This window comes from Sus scrofa, chromosome X (assembly GCF_000003025.6).
Source record: "Sus scrofa isolate TJ Tabasco breed Duroc chromosome X, Sscrofa11.1, whole genome shotgun sequence".
NCBI classification, from domain to species: domain Eukaryota; kingdom Metazoa; phylum Chordata; class Mammalia; order Artiodactyla; family Suidae; genus Sus; species Sus scrofa.
Window position 1 is genome coordinate 113,522,326 of NC_010461.5, and position 15,138 is coordinate 113,537,463.

At 47.2% G+C, this 15,138-nt stretch overlaps 1 protein-coding gene across 5 annotated transcripts in view; it reads right to left on the reverse strand.

The window, feature by feature from the left end:
- The window catches only part of FGF13 (fibroblast growth factor 13), a 495,501-nt gene that overhangs the window by 62,135 nt on the left and 418,228 nt on the right, over positions 1 to 15,138 (reverse strand). For 4 of the 5 annotated variants that reach the window (XM_021080531.1, XM_021080530.1, XM_021080534.1 and 1 more), the window contains 2 exons: positions 6,385 to 6,495; positions 755 to 858 (listed from right to left, as the gene is read on the reverse strand). In XM_021080531.1, coding sequence (XP_020936190.1) covers positions 755 to 858; positions 6,385 to 6,495 — 215 coding nt within the window. Of the gene's footprint in view, positions 1 to 754; positions 859 to 6,384; positions 6,496 to 8,434; positions 8,829 to 15,138 lie in introns of those variants that run through there. The other variant, XM_003135427.6, reaches the window with a different exon arrangement.

A 15,138-nucleotide genomic window follows, 5' to 3' on the forward strand; every position in this document is an offset into this window, starting at 1 on the left:
TTTTTAACATCTTATCCTTCTCTTAGAATACACGAAATTCAAAACAAAGATTAAAAAATATTCATATATTAAGTGGCCACCTGTAATATGTAACTAGATCTACTGTGAAGAGTAAAATCCCAACCCTGGTCCTTCACCATTTCTGCCTATATTTACATGTTATAAAAATTTTCAAAGCGACACATGGCCCCATGTTCTTAACTGAACTCTATCTACATTGTTAATAGATTTCTTGGGAAATGTTTCATCTTTTTACTCCGTTCGTGTCAAACTTTTAGGAAAAGGGTACCTAGGGATTCGTAAGGAGAGGCCGAACTGTGCTTGATGGAAAAAGAAAGTAGCTACAGCAGAGACAGCCAACGTGACCTAACTGAACTGAAGGTAAGAAATAGAAACACTTGAAAGTTCTTCTTTATATCCTAGAGTTGATTGGAGGAAGAGTTCTCATTCATCTCTTTAGGCGCGAATACGGATAAATACATGTTGAACTGAGTGACAGGAACATCAAAGACTTACTACACATTTTTGCATATACTGGCCTTTGGGTTAGTAATTTATGTAGCACAAGGATTCATTAGTAATAGATATGATTTTCTAACGGAAATTAATCTGTCCCTTAGAATGAGGTATTTCTACCCAGAACACTCTTCCTCGAATCACAGACATTTGCAATGACAACACCTACGCGGCACGTTGTGTTTCATATCAGATGAAAGCTCGAATCAGGAAAACAGGAACACAGCGAAAGACTCACCGAGGTGTACAGGTATCCCTCGCTGTTCATTGCCAAGTACAGCTTGCTTTGAACTCCCTGAATAGCCACCACTCGAAGGCCCACGGGGATGAGGTTAAACAGAGCTGAAACCAAAAAGAACGTGAAAACAAAGTTATAAACCTGAAATCTACAGCTTTTCAATTTTCCCAGCAGGACTGTCTGGTCTTCCAAAAGTAATGTGTGCTTAGTAAGAATATTCATATATATATAATTTATACACACACACACACACACACAGCTATCCTCGAATCATGGTTACAGTCACATAACGGAGGCTATAACTACATATTTTCAAACACCGTGGAGAAAACAGAAGACAATTCCACGGTGTGTCTGGTGTTGGAGGTGGGGGATTCTGGATGCTCCTGGAGAGATCCAGTTCCAAGAACTGGTCTATATATTCCATAGCTTTATCTCAATAACCGAGGGTTGAAACTGCTCCCTTAGACAACTGCTGAAATTCACACAGTTATGAGCTACCAGTTGGGGAGAGATTCCTAGACGCTTAGAAAAGACACTAGTCCCACTCCCTTACCTAAATTATCTGTATTACTTCCAATGCAATGACTAAAAAAAGAAATCCAGGCCTTGGGGGAAAAAAAAAAAAGTCATTTGGAATCTTATGTTCCCAGAGTAGTATTTCTTAAAGAACATTTTCTAGGAGAGGGTTGAGAGGGGTCTCAGCTTTCCGTCTCCAGGAGGAAAGGTTATAGGAATAAAAACAATAAAGTCGCGAGGCGTATTTACTTATTTGAATTGTTCTTCCTAAATAGTTGTAAGTGGGCAGCTGGCTGGTGCCAAAGAGGCCTCCGTTTCTCCATTTGAAGGTCTGACTACGTGAAACTTACACCCCGGCTCTCCCTCTTCACAATCACAAACCACTCACTGGAGAAAACCAGTGGGCGTCCTCCCCCTACCAGCTGTCTACACCCTCCTACACTGGGAATAAAAATAAAACAGTACATTTTTAAAACGTAGTGTTTGCCACACACAGCTTTTGAAAATAGCCTGTGCACCTTTCTCTCCAGAGTCCTAGACCAATGTTGACGATTTTTGCTTTGGTGTGTAAGTTTATTGAGGATGATAAATAAGGCTGCTGTCACTTCTGTGAACAAGAATGTAAAGCAGTCAGCCCGTGGGTAAGAATAGTTTTTCTCAGATGTCTGGTCTTGGCGCACATATATGCTACCGCGGTAGATGGGGGTACGCAGAGGAGAAGTATTAACGAAGGACTCGGTATTCCTTGGTGAGCCTACAGTGTCTTTCCCTTACAGTTAGGGTGCTACTGAAGAGGAGTGAGGACAAATTGTACAGTTCACGATACAAGTGTTCCTAGCACATGCCACTGATGGCACTGCATTCAATCCTCGTCATATTAAAAGCTGTGCCCTTCTGTTTTGCGAGGTGAAGAAAAGTAATTGCACAGATTGCGAGCCAGGATCTCATGCTATATTTGACAATGCACCCCACAGGAATTAAGCCTGATCTCGCTGAGCATGGCATGTATATGTTCTATCTCTTTCTGTTGATTAATAGCTTGTTCACAGCAGGTGCCCAGCACACACTGGTGGACTGATACAGCAAGCTGTACGGTGAAAACATGATAATATAATATTTGCGGAATGTCATAGATGGCAATCCCACTATATAAAAGCTCACAGTTTCAAAATTCTGGTATCTAAAAAACCAAATGACACTGAACGAAAGCCTCCCTATGCTTTGGCTCAAAAGCCACACCGCACTAGACAACTAGAGCACCAACCAGAGTGTGTCTGAATCCTCGTTTAGTCATGCTTATAAATGCTCACAGATGACAGATAGTAAAGGACACTCAGAATGGTTTCTAGGGCTTCATTTTTTACAACATTCCTAACCTTCCTAGTTCTCTGAATGCAACTTGGAACACAACAAATCAAAATTAGATTTTCACCGTGTGCCCCAACTACTTTCTGATGTGGGTTTTAATGAGCAATAAGAAGCTTAAATCCCAAACATCAGATAGCTGTAGGAGGACGAGAAGCAAAGAACATCAGGAAGGCATGCTGGGGATTCCCTATTCCTAAATAATTCTATGAACCATATAGTGGCACATGGATGTTTCAGGACGTACCATAAATTACTGTGAAGCCTGATTCAAAACCCAAAAAATACCACTCTACAATGCAAAACTGAAGAGAGCACCACAAGTGGAGGGTGACTGGTCATACCAGTCCCATCTCTTTTTTGTAGACATTCAAGATAGATCATCAACAGGTTTGTTTCTAGGGACAGTCTTTCCAGATAAAAATGCAAAGAAATTATATCAAGGGTGAGCTTGCACAGAATCAGAATTTTCCAATATGCCTTTGTCTCTCTCAATCTGGAGTACTTCTTCCTGGACTTACGCTATTATTTTGATTCGGATGAAAATATGCTAAATATGAGCACAAAACAATTGACTTTATTTGCGTATCTACAACACATCCATTAAACACCTAATATCTCTTCTTCCATTTCTGTCAAAGCTTTGAATAAGATTTCAATAAATAAAAAGAGGCCTTTGTTTCCAGTTTTGTTTTTTTTCTTTTGTGTCTCCATAAAAATCAATTAAACTCTTTATACCTCGAAGGGACTATTTTCTCAGAGATGTGCACAGAGTTGGCACTCAGTGTTTGCTGAATACAAAACTGAGGCCATCCTTCTTTATTAGTTGGATTAAGATCAATTTCTCAAAGGGAGTAATGAACAGAAGTATACATTAATGTAGATCAGAAAGGCTTGACCCATTGAACTGGAGGTTTGAAAGGGAAGTTGCCTATTCTGCTAAGATTGTCCTCACTGAACCCAAGGCAGATATAATAAAACCGCTGCCAGGAAATGTCTCTCATCTTTTCTTTTTTGGGGGTGGGGAATAAATAATTTACAATGGCTGATTGGCTCATGATGAGATTTTTATTGGACTGACATTTACCATTGTAATAAATCTACCTAAGGTCAGCTCAAATGCATAATATCAAACACATGTTTTTAGAAACAGATTTATTTGTGTAGATGTGAACCGATCTGAATCTCATGATCTTGCTTACCATGTTGGAATTAAAACATCATAAAATCAACCAAGTTGAACTAAATGAGAAAAATATGATGAAAAATGCTAAAAATTAAGAAAAACAAGACAAATAGGAACATAATACCAGGAATGCATATTAAGGAAATACTATATAAGTGAAAGATTGATAGGTGGGGAAAAAAGAACAACTTGCATTGTTGTTTCACTCATTTCAAAATGATGAGTTAAATGGCGACTGCCGAGACAATTGCTTTGCTTTGGGGTGAAAAATATATCTACATGCTAGACTTCCATATGAATAATGATCATTTTAATGATCACTTTAACCATTAAACATTCTTGTTTCATAATGACTTACACTCTACAATAGACTCAACTGGGGGCAATTCTCTTGTGACACAGCAGGTTAAGGATCTGGCGTTGTCGCTGCAGTGGCTTGGGTTGCTGCTGGGGGGGGGGGGGTTCGATTCCTGGCCCAGGAACTTCCACATGCTACAAGTGAGACCAAACAAACAAACAAACAAAAAGTGGGAAGGAAAGCTAGCTCTCTCTGACTCTGGTCCCACTCGGCAGCAGGAGTCAAGCCCCACGGACTCGCTATTTCTTTTGAGATACTTTCCATTTGCGTGCTCCGTGTTACGGTAATACTTACCAGCAGCTGACTCACCTCTCATTATTTCACTCCGCCTGAACACAGATTCTGGTTATCAGGCTCTTTAAAGGCCTGACAGTATCATTAGTATACAGAAATGCCAGGCATATCTTCCAGTTATAAGACAACCAAAGGCCGAAGCTATGCATATGCAGGAACTGAAGAGTAAAACCTCCTACACGAAAGGGAGCCTTGACTCACAAACATCTAGGTGTGCGCACGTTTCTATCTCTGTGTCTGTATACAGGTGTGTGTGTGTAATATCCTAAAACGACCATACACAGTGTGACCTTGGTGAGCATATGCTATATCGCTGTTCCTAAGGCACAGCAAATGGACCGTCTGATTTTTTTTTTTTTCCTTTTCAGGAAACACATGTGAACATGGGACCCCAAATCACTGATTTCCATCTGGAGCAGATGTTAAAAGTGGACAGAGGGAAGCCTGACTGGGTGGGGTTCATTGGCAGCCGACCATGAACTTCAATAATGCCCAACCAATCTGCTTTGCTGGGAGCGGCTTACATCCCCTAATTTCTTTCCCAGACACCAACTGAAACATACAATTTATGGGACTGTTTTATTACTGACCATCATGTGCTCATGTCTATAAAACCCTCCAGTTACACTAGCGACGAATTTTTTTCAAAAAGAAGAATACGCATGAAAGAACATTGAGGGTCCTCCCTGTAGAACTCTCCACATCACAATAGTAACGCAGCATTTTGCAAAAGGGTGAGGAACCATTTAAGTATGGAAGTTTTTCATCCTAGGTATCAACAGAGCTTTCTTCAAGGGTAATTAAAGTTGACTTCCTCTTAAGGTCTTGCCTTGGCCATCAATCAGCCCAGGAAGCTTTCTCACTAAGTGTGAAAACTCTTGAACACTCAGCATCGGACCCCTTGCCTATGGCTTTATGGTCCCTAGCCATGCATCTCCAAAAATGCTGCAGAGGACTTGTTAGTATTCAGATGGGCTTTCCTTAACAATGGGACTATTTCTGGGAATCAAAGCCCGGGGGAAAAACAATATAAATTAGGGAAAATAGGGAAGGAGTTGTGAGGCCTAGGTGGTTTAGCCTCACGCAACACTGAATAGGTTTGCAGCAATCTGCTCAGTGCAAAAAACCAAAACCAAAACACCAATTATCCTCCTTGAAGCGGGCTTGCTTCACTGTTTTTATGTTTTTCTTATGCCACATAACTAAAGCATATGTACCAAGAGGTTATATAACGTCTTGGAATCACCATGCTTCAGTCATTGGAAATAAAACTGACCTTGTTTGTAATGTGTTTCTTTTTTAAGTTCACCGTTGTGGTCTCCGACTTGGTCTTTACTTAAACCGTGGTTAAAAATAAAGCGCTCAAAGAACTCTCTTTACCCACCTGTGGCGGAATCGCAATGTTAAAATCCCAATTAGTCTCGGAGTTATCAGTGTGTGTGGAGGGAGCAGAAGTGAAAGCTTGTAATGAGGAATTCTCATGACATAAAACCACTCCCCTCTCTTGGGATAAGACGGGTTCTTAAGAGTAGAGATAACATGCTATTTCAGGATCAGTGTGTGGGTGAGTAAATTTTCTGTGGGGAAAAAAGTAATAAAATCCAAAGGACAGCCATAAATCTATTCGGATTACCATGGAGATGACATTTGGATCGTTCTTCAGATGGTGTCAACATTATTTGCTACAGTTCACCATTTTACATACTTTCATGTTCCACTTCCTTGAGGTCAGCGTGCTTACACGGGATCATACGGTGTTGACTATATCTCAGAGCGGCTTTAGGACTTAGCAAGGGATGTTTATTTAAGAAAAAAGAAAAGAAAAGAAAAGAGAAGAAAAGAAAAGAGAAAAGAAAACACCATGTCAACAACATGCTGGGACACACTATTTATTTTGCAGTCACTTACTGTAAGTGCTGTCCTCATCCTTTGTGCCATCAATGGTTCCGTCTGCCTGCAGCTGCAAGTGGAAACCTTGTCGGCTGTAGAGTTTGGTAACTATACCCTTAAGCTGAGGCTCTGCAAAGAGAACGAGGGTTGGGATCAATGCGTACGCTGTGCATGTGGAGTGGAAAAGACGAAGAATTCAAAATTCTAACTTATTGACAAATTTTAGGGGAAAAGGTCAAACTACACTTTTTAGACAGTCCTCCGAAAGAAAGAAAACAAACAAACGAGCTCCAAGTTTCGGAATCAGTCTCCCGCCTGAAGAAACCTTTGATTTCTCCCCGGGGAACCCTGGTAAAGCCCTAAGGCTTCTGAGAGCAGAGACAGTTTCTGATGGCTTGTCCTTTGGCTTACAGGGTGGTACTCTATCTCATTGGGTATTCGGAATGGGTTGGCAAATGGCAGGTTCTGCCTTTTAACAACGTGACACTTCTCATGAGCAAGGAAAAGGAGAGATCCCAAGATGATGTGAAGTGGTTTGCCAAGCAGGGACCAAAAACACACTGGGAAAGATTTCCCTCCGAATGACCCCAATTTGAACGAAGGAGCCCCTCCATTGGGAAAAGGTTGAAAAATATGCATAAACAATCTGGAACCCCGTCAAAGACCTTTTATATTTTGAAAATTGGGCAGCGACTCAAAAAGGGGGGAGGGGAGAATAAAGCAATCCTTTCCATACCCTAGCACACTAATTATCCTTAGGGCAAGTGGGTGCGAAGAGCGGGAGTTTTGCTGGGGGGGAGGAAAGAAAATGAGTTCATGCTTATTTTCAAGTTTAGTATCAGAAATATAATTATCCAAAATAAGTGTTCTCAAAATGATTTTCAATTATGAAGCACCACAGATTAATAAGGTACCTAATTTACCAATAACAGCCATCTTATCCAACACTTGCTTTTATTGAATACAGACACCTGCACCGAAATGATATTTATGTGATTATTCAGGCCGCATAATCATGCTTTGCAATCGCTTAATCCTTCTTAAAAACAAGCCTAATTTACAGCGAATGTCTTCAAAACTTCGAGCAAAGAAGATAACGTATGTCTGCATTTCCACTCCGGGATGCGGGAGAACACACAAGTAGCGAAATAACAGATGGATGAATAAGTCTGAAATTCTGTAATAGTTATCTAGCCAAAAGTAAGAAAATAGCGCAAAGGACTCGTTTGGTGAAGAACGGCCAAATCCGCTGCCTCCTGGCCAGAAGGTCTACTTTGACGCAACCTGACACCTAGAGCGGTGTGAATTTTCCCCAGCACCGGAATACCGAATATCGGAATATCTCGCTACTCTCTCACTGAATAGGTTCAAAAGGACCCACAACCTGGCTCGGAGTTGACATTCTCTCTTCAGTCCTGCATTTTAGCAGCAAGTAGTCTAACCAGATCACTAAGCTCTATGCCACAAGGTTCGAGGAATCCACCCCCTCCTCCCCAGCGAATATTTCAAAGCTGCACCACAAGTCTGTCCCGAGGAGCTTAAAAGTGATCAAAGAAACAGAATGCCTAGATGGCGGAAGCCCACGGCCCTTGGGGGTGGAAGCTGGAGGGGAAGGGTCAGAGTTGCTGGGATGAAGGCAAGCGAGGGATCCCCCGGCTTCTCCCGGGGTGGGGGGTGGGCAGGGGTCTGCCTAGCTCGGCGCCTGCAATTAACATGCCACACACACACGCGCTAGCCACGGATGGGTCACGCCTGGCCAGAGCCCATGGGCTTGCGCACATGTGGCCTGTGTGAAGCTGACGGCGCGCCCACGGGGCAGGGTATGCCCCCAGGCTCTGCGCCTGTCCCACGGCAGTTGCAATGCAGCAAGCCTGTTACCCTTACGAAGGAGGCGAGAAAGCGATCGCTTCCCACGCACGCACACCGGCGAGGTGGCCAAATCCGCACTGGATGGGCCAACGATAAACTCGCCTTCGCTTACATCCACGCCCTCCAGCCCCCTCCACACTCGTAAAGTATGGGGGCCCAAAAGAAAAGCAAAGAAAGCCAGCCAAGAGCCCCTTCCAACCTGGTCTCCTCCTGCGCCTCTTCTTGGAGCCGAAGAGTTTGACCCGGGAAAAGACGTTTAACTTGTTTTTGTCGCAGCTGGTCTTGCCTTTGCTGGGGCTGCTGACACACTTGCAGGCGTTCGATTTCTCGCGCTCGCGGGCTTGTCGCTTCTGCCGGATGAGCGAGCTGGCGATAGCCGCCGCCATGGCCACGACGCCCACCACCACCACTTCTTTCGCGGCCCCTCTCCGGGTTCGCCTCCTCCGCCCGCTCCTCCGCCCGCTCCTCCGCCGCTCGCCCGCTCGGTCTCGCGCCTCCGCCGCCTTCGTCTCCGGAGCCGGCGCTCGCCCGGGCTTCTCCGCGCTCGGGCTTCAGCCGAGGAGGGGGCTCAGCATTCCGGCCGACCTCCTCCGGCGGTGGTCCGGCTCCCGCGCGGGCTGCCGGCTGCCTGGGTCCGAGCCGACGCCACAGCCCCGGGCCGGGATCGCGGGCGAGACTGGCTGGCGGAGGCAGAGCTGCGCGAGTGCGTGCGCTCGGCCCCTGCGCCCCGAGGACACTGTGCGAGTCCAAGTGGCTCGGGTCGGAGTTTCGCGGCACCCCCCGCCCGGTGCCGCGCGGAGGGGGCCGGAGGAGGGAGGCGGGCGGAGGGAGGGAGCGCGGGCGGGAGAGAGGCCGGGAGCGCGGGCGGCAGCAGGGAGGGGGATGGAGGAAGCGCGCGGCGGGGGGGGGGGGGGGCGCGCCCTCCCCTGGCCCCTCCGAGGCTCCGACTAGTCCTTGCAACTTCTTGGCCTGCCGATCGGCAAAAGTTGGCCCGTGCCAGCTTTCCGACGGGGCTCAAACAGGTAATGGCCTCGCATCTTCGCTGCTGCCGCTGCCGCCGCCGCTGCTGCTGCTCTGGGCGCGGCACAGACTCAGTGGAGGAATTCTGTCGCCGCAGGCACCCTCCGGAAGAGCGCGACGGCCTCCCCGAGGCCCCCTCCCCCGGCGGCCCCTCCCTCCCGGAGCCCAGCCCGCTGGCTGCGGGCCGCGGGCCGCCCCCTCCCGCCCCACCCCCCCAAGTCCCCCTCGGGCCGCTCGGGCTAACACCTGTAGGGGCTTGGACACTGCCCCAGCTCCCACAGCCTCCTCTCCTCTTCTTCCCCAAAGAAGCTTGGGGAGGAAACAGGGGTGGAGGAGGCACTGGCAGGAGGCAGTTGGGTTGGAGGAGCGGGGGGTTGCTTGGAGATGGGGGATGGCGGAGGGGGAGGTTCCCTTAGTGTGCGACTCTTAGCTGGCCAGATTCCGCCCGGGCCGGGGGCCCCGGGAAGTTCGCCCGCCCCCTGCCCTAGACTCGGACGCACGAGACCCACTCCCCTCCAAAGACACACACTCGCCGAGGTTTTTCGCAGGGTTTTTCACTTGTAGCCCTTCAGCGGAGAGGCCAGGGCTCCCAGACTGGCTCAGCCCCCGCGGCCGCAGCAGCGGCAGCAGCGGCAGCAGCAGTAGGCACTGCAGAGCTGCGCCGCACACCACGCTGCCACCCAGTGGTTTTTGCTGACTTTTCATTTCAGGCCAGTTTGTGCCTTCCGACCCCCGTTTTTCCTCTGGGCCCCCTCATCATTCCCTTCGGATTTGGGATCCCGATACTGCTTGGGTCGTGTACCATAAGCCGTATCTGGGGAATGCAGAGCTGAGCCTCTTTATTTAAGCTCTGGCGCGTCTCCAATATCCTAACTTCTTCTTTTTTTTTTTTTTTTTTTCCCTTTTCCTGCTCCCCAAGCTCAGGCAGTCTGCCTCCCTCCAAATCAGGAACCAAGTCTGGCTTTTTGCTCGCTTCACTCAATTCACAAGTTTTGTTCCTTCCCTGTTCTACGTTTTAATCTGGAGGAGAAGGAAAAAAAAAAAAAGAGTTTGGAGGTCAAGAATGCAACAAATCGTCCATCCACAGCCCTCCCTTCAAACAGTCAAGGCTGTTTTACTATTTTACTTGATTTCTGATGCCAGAAAGGAAGCCCCCAAAAGTAGTGCTGCTCTAACCTGGAGCTACCACGACGCTGTATTTACTGCACCTTCATTCCTCTTAGATCTTTTCAGAATTGATGTAGCTGCAAAACCAAATGCCTGGACTCAGGTCCTTTTCTGAGCTCTCAACTAAGAAACTGAAATCTTTCAGCCCATCAGAGCTGAATCGCCTGAACCTTCTGTAAATTTCCTCGCTCTCCCGGGGAAGCTGCTGTCACCTCCCTTCCACCTTTGCCCAATGTCGAAGTGTCTCTTGCCCTATCAGAGGCACCATTATGTGTCTGCAGAGGCCGGCGGGGTGAAGGTTGCAGGGACTGAAATGGACAGATACAGGAGAAGGATGCAGAATGGTCCACCACTCCCCTGTGCTTTGTCAAAAGAAGAGAGAGGACCAGGTCGGAGAGTTTCAGCACCTCCAGTCTCCTGAAGTATCTTCAGACTTTAACTGGGGGAGGGGGGACCCCGATCTGCTCCTACTAGGCTTGGAACATCTTAAACATTGGCACTGGGTCTTGGTCACCACTCTATTTGCATTTCCTGGCACAGGTTCTGTCACAGAGTTTATGCTCGATAAGAGTTTATTGAAAATGATTGACAAATGACTGATTGATATCAACTGTGAAGGGCAGGAAGATGTTTTCTGGCTCAGAATGTATGCGATTTAAATTCCAAGCACCATGAAGGGAAATAATCTCACCAAAAGAGGGGAGAAAAGAAGCTCCGACCAGGACCAAATATTTGGGGTGTGGGATGGACGGTTAAGAGATTCCTACTCACTCTGCATGTTTTTACCTCCTGCTAAGTACCAACTCCGAGGGCCTTTTTTTTTTTTTTTTTTCTTTTTTCTTTCCTCTTGCTTCTCTCTTAAGACCCTGACCCCAAGCAGGCATGACCACACTAAAGGAAGACAAAGTTCTGATTCAGGCAAGGGACAGATCCTGGGAAGAATGAGAGAAGGCTACTGAGAAAAGGAGGAGGGCTTTCCCACGCTCCTCCCTCCACTTGTGTAAACACTGTTCACAAGGTATGTTCAGGATGCCTGGAGAAGTACTGGCACGGCCACCCTGAAGTGGGTAACTGAGGTAAGCAGATGCGGAGAAGACTTCAGGAATGTATACTGAAGGGGGGGGGGCACGTCATTACAAACTCGAAAACACAGAGACGTCAGTACATCATGTCGTCGTGTGTTGTAATCCTGTCACTAACCCTCAGCCACCACCCCAGGGTTTATAGGTGTGTGCCATGAGCTCATGGAACCACTGGGTCAGTGCTGATAACCGGACGATGCTATGGGTGTTTACAGATGTCTTTCTTGCTCCAACCTCGTTCTCTCAAGTAATTTTATGACCCTGAAAAAGGAGAGGTGAGGGAGATCCAGACTCTCTTCCTGTCGGCCCATGAAATGTACCTCTGCCTCTTCAGAACCCCCTCTATTCTTCCAGCCCCGCAGACAGGAAGACAAATGACACGTGCGACAGGGGCCTCTGCTCTCTGGGCTCCGTCTGCCTGCAAACCACAGGTGTTTTCCTCTCTCCCCCAGGAAGAGAACCCACAGAGGCCTAGCGCTGGACGGGAGAGGGGTCACGGGGGCGGGCAACGGAAGGAAGGCCGTTTTGACTTGGGGTCCAAATTGTATTGCCCCATCAGTTTAACCACGGAGAAGAGTGGCTATAACTGTGAAACCCTCGAAGGAGAATCGTGCCCAAACCCCATTCATCTTCAGGAGGCATAATGAAAGACAGACTCGCAGGCCACCCGAGAGAAGCATATTTTGCCTTTCCTTTCTGTCTTACTGACACCCCAGACCAGGAGCGGGGCATTTCAGTGGGAGGATGAATAAAGAACTTCCTTTTGACACTTATTTCCAAAGGGTCTTTTTCTCCCGTCTTGGTCTGTTCCCACCACACCCTTGCTATGGAACTTCCTGGATCTCCTGCAGACCCATAGCTGCAGTTCTTCCTGCTTAACTCCGAGGCTCCCAACTCCTCTTTGCTGGGTCAGCCGACTCGCCCCAGCCACCCAGACCCCCTCCCCCGCTGCCCTGTGCACCAAGCTCTCTCCTTCATGAGACTGAAGAAAGCATCCTTGGCTCCTTTCCAACTCAGCTCACAAAGAGTTCTAGCCTGGGAGCAAGAGGTATAAGTTTGAAGCCTGTCTCTACCGGTAACAGGTTGTGTGACCTTGGACGTGTCATGCATCTTATGGGGGCTTCGGTTTCTCCATCTTTATTTGGGGAGGGGGGACGCCCAAGGCATGTGGCCGTTCTCAGGCTAGGGACTGAACCTGTGCCACAGCAGCCCCCCAGGCTGCTGCAGTGACAACGCTGGACCCTTAACTCACTGTGCCACAGGGGAACTCCCAGTTTTCCCATCTTTAAAGGCATCCTTGAGACTCAATTAATGGCTTTCAGGTCATATTCTGCAGAGCCCTAAGAATAACACGGAGTCGGTGGAAGTTTCCCCACCCGTGTTTCCACCATAGCCCTTCTGCTTTCCTAGCTTATATCCTGGGACTCGTTGTGTGATTCCCTACCAAAAAATAAAAAGATTCCACCGCTAAAACCAAAACATTTGAAAACCTCTGGAGGAGACGTCCCTGAGAGCCTTTTTTGGTTCCGGGAGCCTAGGGTTTTCAGGCGTCTGTCCTGTTCCCCGAGGTCTTCATCCCCCCCTCCTCACACTGAACCTCTCTGCTTCCCCCCACCCCCGACCCCGCGCCCCAGACCATACACTCCACGTGGGATCCCACAGGAAAATATAAAAGTCTCTTTGGCTTCATGCCCCACGGGTTCACTCGAGAACCAGGTTTTGGCATCCTTTTCAGGGAGAGTTATGTGAGTTATCAGAGCAGAGAATGCTGACTGTTCTCTGCCAATCTCTTTTGGCAGGCCTCGGATGAGCTGGAAAGAAGCTGAGAGGACCTGCTCTCAAGAGGCATCTCCAGGAGAGAGACAGAAACCCAAACAGATGTGACTGTGATGAGTAAAAATGAGCGAATTCAGACACAGCCTAATCAGGAGCAGCCTCGGTACTTTCTGAGCAGGAAGGAATTGGCTGTCTGTCGGAAACTCGGAAAAGATTTCAAACACCCTTCCTTCGTGAAGATAAACATAATCAGAGCCACTTGCCAGTTTGCTCTCCAGCTTCGCTAACAGTCCATCAAAACATCCGAGTGACCAGTTACCAGGTCAAGGACTGGTGATGAGCTCTAAGGGAGAGAAGGGGGGGCAGGTTCAAGTGCACCACGGTCCAGCAACATTGAGATCGCGACTCAGTAGGGCAGCAGAGGGGGTACTAAAGAGCCTGGGCACCAAGTACCATCTTTTGTAGTCTATTTAATTATGTCCCAAAGCCCAGAGAAATACTGCATAGACATACAAATGAGGAGATTAGAGAAAAGCCATTAGCAGAGGCTCTTGCCACTTAAGTCCAAGCAGGAGGGAAAATGCAATTTAAGGAAATCTCGTCAATGTCACACTGGAATTCCAGAGACAGAAAGAATGACTATTCTGTAACATAACCTGACACATTCATTAGCTGTCAGAGAGTCCCCTCCATTTGGGGGGATTATGCTACAGAAACAAAGGTCCCCAGAAGCAATTTTTTAGAAGTTGATTGGCTCTCCTGATTTGCATTTGAGATGAAAAGCCAGGGGACCTAGGCTTGCGCTGCTCTAGGACAGTGGGTTGGTCTTCATTAAGCGCTCTTCCTGAGATCATTCTTTAAGTACGCAAGCTACAGAATTGCCTGAAGCCACCTCTGGTTTCAATGTAAAACCAAATAAATGAATAAATAAAGTCAATTGAGAACACACTAATTCTGATCTGTAAGAAGAAGAAAAAAATCCCATAACCCACATAAAAATTGTACCGTTCAGTTATAATTTATGAACATTCCAACCATAAAGCACCCTGATGGTATTTACCATACCTATGAATCCAGCTCTTTGCTATTTAAGTAGCCATAGCAGCTGCCACATCAAGAGTTCTAGACCTCTGATTATCTGCTTGGTCATCTAATCAAGAAAACTTGGAGAGGGAGTTCCCTGGTCACCCAATGGGTTAAGGATCCTGCATTGTCACTGCAGTGGCTCGGGTCACTGCTGTGGTGTGGGTCCGATCCCTGGTCTGGGAACTTCCATGTGCCATGGGCGGTGCGGCCATTAGAAAAAACCCCAAAAAACCAAAAATCAAAAAACCCACTACATTACTATTAACATAACCATAGCCTGCAACTGAGAGGTGGGCATGAGGAAAGGGGCAGCAGCACCATTGCTGAGAAAGCATAAGGTCCCGTCTGCTGGGTCACGGAGAGAGCCGGTGCCTTGGCCTTTGGAAGATCATATTGGGTGAACCTGGAGCATGTGGGTCAAGGCGGCCGCACCAATTTTCTAAAGTTCCTCTTGGCGAAGGTTCGAGTAATATTTTGTAGATACAATAAACTTATTCTTAAGCCAGTGGTTTGCCCCAGCGGCGACAAAGTGTCCAGAGCCAACAAAATGCACCAGCTTCTCTGAGATCAATTTAGTTTCATTCAATAATATTTGAAGATCTGGAGGGAACCGTTGTTATTCTACGAACTGACTGGCTTACAAACATAAATGAGGTGTTTCTATGATGAAACACTCACGGCAGACTAAAAATGTGCCAAACTCAGAGGCGAAATATCTGTAACACTGGGTTCCTTTCTTGCCCAGTGAACTAAGTCATCTAAATGAAAAGCT